Source organism: Porites lutea, chromosome 2 (assembly GCF_958299795.1).
Source record: "Porites lutea chromosome 2, jaPorLute2.1, whole genome shotgun sequence".
Taxonomy (NCBI): Eukaryota; Metazoa; Cnidaria; class Anthozoa; order Scleractinia; family Poritidae; genus Porites; species Porites lutea.
In genome coordinates, this window is record NC_133202.1 from 7677585 (window position 1) to 7686406 (window position 8822).

The window sequence follows — 8822 nt, forward strand, 5'->3', positions numbered from 1 at the left end:
GTTCTTTCCAATATCCCGGGGTAGTGTGAGTGACCAAGCGTGATCTGCATGTTTGCGTTCGAATGGCTCAGGTCGCCAAATATCGCCCAGGTGCTTTCGGCTCTCGCTTTTTTTAAAGTTCTGTCGGTAACATTGTCACGAGCAATTATGTAAGTTTCGTTGTCCGAAAACAAAAAATAGAAAAAAAAAAATAGCTGTTTCGTTGTTTAATTAGACACCGGCTTAGAGTCCATCTTCACGGGCCTATACTAACATCTAAGCATGGAAGTAAGGAGGGCGGATTTGTGGATTTTATTTTTAAAGTTGTCGAAAACTATTTTTTCTCGTGTTTTTCTTCATTATGTTTTAAGCAAGAGAGGATAAAGAGGACAGAGAAGGCATCCCCCATACACACCCTATTCCATAGGTAATTCGTCTCGAGTTACTTTTAGAATCGGGATAAAACTACCTCGCGCGCTGCGTGGATGCTTCGCGGAGGTTTTCGCATGACTAAACGCCGTGCAAAACATGGCGGGCGAAAGGCGTAAAGAGATCGAGAGCATTTCTGAACATTGAAGCGAAATGAACCGGCGCTCACCCGGGAAAAGGGAATCTCTGGACTATTTGACAACCCGTGAAATCAGTTTAACTCGAAGGGACCGGTCATTATTTATCGCCTGGGGGGGGGGGGGGGGGGGGGGGTCGGAGGATTTTGGGCTAAACACGATGAAATTTAGCCGATCCCCCCTTTAAATGTTATTTTATTGAAGTGATCCCCCCTCATAACTATATATAACTTTCGTGATCCCCCCCCCTCATGTCTTTGTACCCATATTCACCTTTCGACGTGTATATTTAGTGTTTAAAACGTTCATATACAGGTAGTATATTTCTAACTATGATGCACTTACAGCATAATAAAGCCGTTATCGCGCAGTCTTTTTTTAAAAGTGTCTCTTGATCCGTGTCTTTTTCTAGTCTGGATCCAGACATCTGAATTGAGTTGACATACAAGCAATCTTGCTTAAAACTGCAAAGTGCTTGAAACTGCAACCAGTGCTTGAAACTGCAAAGTTACTTTTTTTAGAGTGCCAAATAGCAGTCCGCCAAGTCCCTATCAGCAGGTCATATTTAGCGACAATTCGGCCATCTGGAAGGGCTAGGATCGGCCACTGTTCCTGTCTCCTTTTTTATTTTCATCTATAGTGTAATAGATCAGCTTTGCTCACAATTTTATAATTTTTTTTTGTTCGTTTTTTTGTTTGTTTTCTTTTTGTTTTCCTTTTTTTTTTCATCCAGTGTTTGCTTGTACAGTAACTTCAGCTACTTGGTCATCTGGTACAAAAGTTAAAACTGGCATACGAACAGTTGACTGTTCATCGAGATCAGCAATGACAAGATCATCTTCGCTATCCTCGTCATCATCTAACTCCGTATCTGATTCTTCACTCTCTTCCTCACTGCTGGACAACTCATTCCCGTTGCCTGGACTTCTCTGTCGATAGTAATGGTAGCGAATTGCCTTTATCTTGTCCAGCTTTATACCAACAGTGGTCAGGCCATGTTCCTTAAGGTACAGGTCGAGCTGTCTCACCTTCAGCTTTTCAACTTTGCCATTCTCAATAAGTATGCCCCACTGGTAGTCCTTGTATGTTAGTTCCTCTTCTAACCTTTTTTTCTCCTTTATAGCCTCTCTTGTTCTAATATCCTTCCTGATGTTGATATCATTTAGATGGCCTAGGTATTCAATGACATGCTTTTCCTCGACACTATAGGTTGCACAGAAAGCAGCGATGGTATTTGGATTGCCCGCAGAGATGGCGTTTTGTTCGTACAAGTCCTTCAGACATTTCTTCGGTTGATAATCGTCTGGAGCACGACCTGTTGTCGGCGTTTCGTACACATCCATAAAGTGCCCGGGATTTTGCTTGACTGGCACAGGCTGAGGGATTCTTTCTGTTACTGGTCCCACCCATCTGTTGTTGGTACACCAGGAACAGAGTGTGGAGCTTGCATCGCTTTGCTTATTGCAGGCATCCCGACAAAATTCAAAAAAGAGCTCTCCTCGGACGTAGTGGTCCTCAATAAAACTCTCTATTTTACTAAGATATGCCGCACCGGGTATTTCGGCCTTACTGTTTTCTGAAGCATTTCGGTACGTATTTAACTCAGAAAAAAACAAGCAAACACGCTTTTTACAATGTTTCAGTTATCAGAAGTTTATATAGTTCACAATTTAGAATTCACCTGTCATGTTTAAAGATGAATATTAGCTAAGTCATGAGCACGTTATAAAAGAAAAAATATAAAAGCGTTAAAACAAAACTTTCTCGATATAAATTGAAATGTACACATTCGCCAGTGTGACAGACTTCCGTTTTTTATATAAAGTTGTGTTAGAACAAATTGAGATTGCAAATGCTATCATCTCCCAGCAGAATGGGCACATTTATGTTGTATGCTTTCAAACTGGCATTGTTCAAGCAGATTTGAGTGGTCCCCCCTCTGAATCCTTCCAAAATTTTCAGTGATCCCCCCCTTTTGGGCTCTCAGTTACGACTGATCCCCCCCTCTGTTCTCCTAAAAATCAAGTGATCCCCCCCAAAATCCTCCGACCCCCCCCCCCAGGTGATAAATAATGACCGGTCCCGAAGTTGTCGTAACCTCAGTGCTTCAATAAAATGAGAAATTTCGCCGGTCTATTGAAACCGTTCGTTTCTATAATAAAGCAAGTAGGACGCCAAGTGTTATTTTTCTTGAAAAATAAAAGACTAATAAAAGAATAAATATCAAACCAGAAATTGCTCTCTCAAACTGTAAATTATAAATGATCCTGAGAGAATATTCAGTGTGTTAAGGATTTCCCTGCTGTACTGTTAGCTCTATACACAAGAGGAAGGGCGATTCTTTTTTAATTTCCGTTTCGCTGACACAGCTTTAGCAGAAATCTCTCTTTAGTCGTTTTCGTCGTTAAAACAAATCGCAATATCGCTCTCCGCGTCTTCCGCCATTTTTTTTCTGCGTCAATTCGTGAAGGACGAATTGACATCCACGCGGAACACATTCGTGCTATGTGATTGGTTGTTGTCTAATTCCTCTTGGGATCTATGGTCTTAAAAATAATTCGAGACGAATTACCTATGGAATAGGGTGTGTATGGGGGATACCTTCTCTGTCCCCTTTATCTTCTCTTGGTTTTAAACTGTGAAAGTTACAAATTTTGAGAAAGTTTGGAGAATCTAAGAAACAGATTCTAAAATATTTGACGACTTTAGATCTCTCTTTTTTCTTTGCCAAATTCCGGAATTGAATGATTCCCGTAAATGGTCATACTAGATAATTCCATTCACATTAGAAAAGAAGAACTGCTTGGCAGATACTCAGTGACCTCACTGGCCATTTTCCGTGAATCAATAGTGCACGCACTTGTGTAGTTTACATGACACCGGGACAGTCACAAACTTCTTTCACTGAATTTTTGAAAGAAAAGGCTCCGAATTTTCTTAGCTTTAGGACAATTGTCATGGTCACCTAAAGCAGTAACTTGGCATAGAGTGCTAGATGAATTTATGAAATTGAGGTGGTTCCGCTACTTTAATAAGAGTGTAAGTGAAGATTTTTCTTAACAGTTCTAGTTAATCGTTTTGTTAGCATTTTAGTATCACAATATTTAACAGTAGGGATCTTACGATCCGACAACGGCGACGTCCAAGAAAACATCGCTGAAAAATAGACTTCGCATCCTTTAAACTTTTTGGAGATTATCCCAAGTCACCTAGTTTCTTAAAAGAAGGGAATTAGGTTGGAGCTGAAGAGAAGGGACCGCGTCTGAGTTCAGACAGAGATGGTAGAATTTATCGCCTTGCCGTTCCCGTTCTCAAGTAAACTTAAAATTTACTCATTTCCCGTCGTAGTTGTGCAGGGACGGCAAAGAAATTTTCAAAAAAGCGTGAAGCACGTGCAGACTTCTAGTTTTTGTCGTTTTGTTGATCAAACCTATTGCTTTTTCAGTGAAGTTCTCGTTACCGTTGCCGTCGTCGTTGCTCAACTAAAACTCCCTTATGTGAAAAAACGGTCAGAAAACGGTCAGATGATCTACCGTAAAATTCCGAAAATAAGCCCCTGGGCTTATATTTTTCAAACGCCCTTTTTGAGGGGCTTATTTTTGGAGGGGCTTATCTACGGAGGGAAATGTGCGTTTCAAAATCGATTCGGCTAGCCTTATACTTGGAGGTACATTTACCGTTTTTGCTTTGTTTTACTTTGTATTTGAGGGCAATTTTCCAAGTACAAGCTCCTGGGGGTTTTATATTTGGAGGGGCGATTTAACTGAGGGATTTTGCGTTACCGGTTTGGGGGGCTTATGTTTGAAGGGGCTTGTATATGGAGGGGCTTATTTTCGGAATTTTACGGTATTTTTTGTATTCTAGTTGTCTCAGGTACGGGGTAGAGTAAAAATGGTGTATTTTTATTAAAAGCTCACAATTGCACGTTTTGATTTAGTGGGTAGCGTTGCAAACATTTGAACTAGATTTGATGTATTATTATCTAATATTGTAGAACAGAATACTAGAAGATTTAGCTTTGTACGTACTGAGTTTCTAAGATCGACATTTTGTGTCTACACGTTTATTCACGAATACTCCCAAACACTTTGGGTGTTTAGTTAACCAAGGTTTAAAACTGTTTTGTCCATAACCTGTCTTTTGATTTTTGTCAGCCACTAGGTAAGCACGAATAAAAACAGAAGAAATTTAAAGCACATAAGGGTGAAAGCAAGTCAGTTATAATTTAGGTTACAGATAATTTAGAGTTGTACTTTTAAAAAAAAAATCGGTTTACCGGTTAGCCTGTGCCAGGCTTGCAAATATTAACAGAGTAGGGACGTAAACTGAAAGCAAGCAAAGCAAAAAAGTGCGCGACCTCGTTTTTCGCGTAACTTTTTACTACCGGTAGACTAAGGTAAGACTTAGTTTCTACAGGTTTTTCAGTGTCATAGTCAAGATAAATGAAGCTTAAATATGCTCACGTCAGAGAGAACCAGCCTTGCGTGAGCATGTCAAGTTGTACAACCTGAGACAAAGTAATAAAAGTGTAGCAGAGCAAGCATTCTGTGAATTCATTTTATACTTGCCTTGGGGGACAGTAAAATACATTTCTTCAACAAATCAAAATAATCATCTTTTGAACTCTTTTGTTCGCTGAACCCAGTGATGTACGACGCACCAGCTTATCATGAAGTCTGCCTAGTTTGATTCTTCAAATCAAAAAAGGCGAGCGTTTGCTCTAAAACCGCGAGATTTCCTCTCAAACCACGAAACCAAGCAATGATCACGACAGAAATGTTCTTCCATACTACCTCTCTTTGAATCATCTTTCCTTCTGCCGAACATTCTAAACTGGCTGGATTAATTAAAAGCCACGAAACGCACGGGATTTGCAAATGTGTAAACTGGACAACTGTCTCTGTCTCTCTCTGTCCTCTTTGGCGCTTCTCTCAAAGAAGAAGGTTGTTCGGGAACCCAAAGCACAAGGGCTACATGAAACGATTTGAAAGTGAATCGTATCCCTCGGGATCGGGATCATCTTAATCCAAGACGGATAACGCTTTCCCCTCGTTTTGTGATGATTTGATTTTTTTCTAATTGATATCTACGCATAAGGCCGTAGGGAAGAGCCTTGTGGAGGTGTGCGGACAAAACTTTCTTTAATATACACAGTGTCTTTTCCAACAATAGTCCCCAAGCACAGAATAGTCCACGTTCGACATATTAAAATTCTAACATGACTCCGAGGCTTTCTAAGGTCATTTTTCTATATTTGGTTTGGTTTCTTTGTGCTCAAGTCTCTTCTAGGAATTGCTAGACAATGAAGTCGTGAATAATTTGCGATTTTGACCCTAAAGCCTCGGAGTCATGATGTTAGAATTTTAATTTATCGAAGGCGGGCTATTGTAATACAACCGCTTCGTTCGTGCTGTTCCGAAATGTTTGTTTTCAATGTTTGCATCTCTACGTCTTTTCCCAGAGTCCTCGTTTACGTCCTCAGGAATCTCATACTTAAAATCAATTAAAGAAAAACTGAAAAACTGGAACCTTTCAAAGAGTGTGAAAACTTGCGATGAACGGTCTACATTTGCAATTTCAATACCTTTTTTCCTAAATATCTATTTCCACGATTTTAGTGTGGAAAATTACTTAATTCTGAACGCAAAACAAAACAAATCAGGGTCAGAAAGTAGTGTCTCCTGTCTTAAACAGGGTAGCGAAATGAGCAATTTTTGTCTTAAACAAGGTCGGGGTTTGAAGGCCTCGGCGTCACACCTCTACCCAAACTTCCCTTGAGTGTTCCCCCCGGGATTTGAGTAGTAGAGTGGATTTGGAGCCTTGTTGTTTGAGACGCGATTAAAGGTGGCGAAGTCCATTAACAAAGTCCAACTTGGAGTCGTGCAAATCCTGGCATATACCTCACCAGCTTAGATATGCTGATGAACACTATAGGCCAGTTTGGTGGAGATGTTGCTGTCCATATGTGGAAAATTGGCCATTCGGAATGTAAAGTTCATCTCTCTTATCGTATCTTATCGTAGATGCTGACATGAAAATGTGAGTTGTTGTCACCGAGCTGCCTTGCGCCGAGGTAACACACATCCGTTGTGATGTGGAGGTGTCCTTAAGCTCCAATTCCGAAGGGTAAATTGTGTTGATGTCATTTCCAAATTCCTCATTGTTAACGCTAAATAAATCGTCGATGTATAAAAAAGTGTTGCTAAACTGGATAGCTGATGCGCTGTTAGTGTCCATTGATGTACCATTACTCTTGCCGGAAAACAAAGCTTCCGATACGCACATAACTGACATAGATGTTCTCGATAAAAAATTCAATAGCGATCATAGGCAAAGATCTTTAATTACAGGAGAAGCAGAAGTACTTCCTATCAGACAGGGGCATCCAACGACAGTTTCCTCCTAAATACACTGAAAAGACTTTTTAGGATATCCAGCAGAGTAACTTAAGATCTCTAGACGGTCATCCTACGGGAACTTGCTGAGTCTTTCCGAAAACAAGAACAAGGGTTACAGTATTATTCTTCGAAAATTTTAGATGCAATTTAACGTATTACGAAAGTGAGACTTTTTTCTGATTCCTCTCTCTATCACAGTTTTGAATCCGAAAATTTTAGGTTTCCTTTTTTAAAAACAGTCGTTGGGTGACACTGATCAGACTTCCTATCGATCAATCAATCAGTCAAACTTTATTTTGTCACAGTAATTCCATCAGGTTTAAAAAGAAACAAATGATTGGTACATTATAATTATTGATAAATACTATATACCAGGATATATATAAATATTATAAAATATAAATAAGCTCTATAATTTTAACGAAAATTACTTAATAATAAATAAAACATGACTCTGCTTTACATGGACGCCGTAAGAAAGAAATCGTAGCACTGACGAGTTTTGCTTTAAATGAGTTTAGGGTTCCTGTCTGGCGAAGATCAAGAGGAAGTAGACTATTCCATAATGGAGCAACGCTGTAACTAAAACTTTGTTTATTACCATGATTAGTACGTGTATGAGGAACAGCCAGGTTATTCTCAAGATTTCGTAAAGGATAGTTCACAAATTCATTTCTGGGAATGAACTTGAAATATAAATATTCCGGGGCCAGATTATTCAGTGAGTAAAAACCGTTACTGCACGATCGAATAACAGCTGGTGTCTTGCATCCTTCAATTGGAGTATCTCACGTAAGCTCTCAGAATTAGAATCATAAGATGCATCTAATAGGACACAGGCTGCACGATTCTGAAGTTTTTGCAGTTTATCATTACATTACAAGGTCAAGTGAAACTTAAGGCTCTTGGGAGCCAAAAGGAAGAGCTTGCTTTTTCACTGACACAGCTTCGTAGTAGTGCTGATTTTGCTGAAAAGGCACTGGCAGATGGAGATCATATACAGCTCTTATCAATGAAACAGCAACCTTGTTCAGCGCCTAGCTCATCTTAATGCATTAAGTCCAGTGCAAACCCCGTGAAAATGACCCCCGTAATCTACAACTGGATAGAACAATAATGGGGGACATTGACAAAATGGTAACGTTAGTCCACACCTCTGCTGACACTTGCAACTGTGTTGAATATGGTATGAGGTGAGGAAGGCGTGCTCTACCAGACATTGGCTGGGCAGCCTGTGGACTTTGTGCTGGCTAAAAAATGGAACTGTTGAGTCCACAGAACGGGGGACCAAATATTCTGTTTGTGCCATAATCAAAGAGGTCGATAGAAACCAAATACTACCTGTACGTGACAATGGTGCGTACTCTTATTTGTTCTCATATTGACCAGAGACTGATGGACTTTGTACTCTCTCATTGACAGTCGATGGGGAGGATGTACCTGGCTGTCCTTTTACGTGGACAGTGAAGCCAGAAGTGAAGTCATGGCAAGAGTTTGGTCAATTAACTTCATCTTCAAACAGGATGGACAAGAGGAAGAAAAACATTGCTGGAAAGTGAAGTGTTTGAGACGTGTAAATGAAGCACGTTCTTCATTTGATTACGAAATTGGAGTTACCTGTGTGGAATATGTTGATGAACTACCCTTTGCTGATGCAGTGACCAACAGCTGCACGTGGCGCTGTCAGGGGAAGAAAGATTCAGGAACAAAAAGATGAGGAAGAAGGGTTGCTTAAGATATCACACAGTTTGCTCACGTTCTGACAACGCACAGGCAAAGTGCTCTATCACTTCCTTGAGGCATGGAGACATATTTACTATTTATCTCAGTTATAACACCAGTAAACTTATAGTTTACAGTCATCGACTTTGAGAGGCAG

The 8822-nt window shown here is 40.1% G+C and overlaps 1 protein-coding gene across 1 annotated transcript; it reads right to left on the reverse strand.

Annotated features, from left to right (window-relative positions):
* Nucleotides 1-1270: 1270 nt before the first annotated feature.
* Nucleotides 1271-6839, reverse strand: LOC140925544 (uncharacterized). The gene is made up of 2 exons (XM_073375483.1): nt 6600-6839; nt 1271-2146 (listed from the first exon to the last, which is right to left on the reverse strand). Exons 1-2 carry the CDS (start codon nt 6837-6839, stop codon nt 1271-1273), a joined length of 1116 nt encoding a protein of 371 aa, XP_073231584.1.
* Between the last annotated feature and the right edge of the window lie 1983 nt (nt 6840-8822).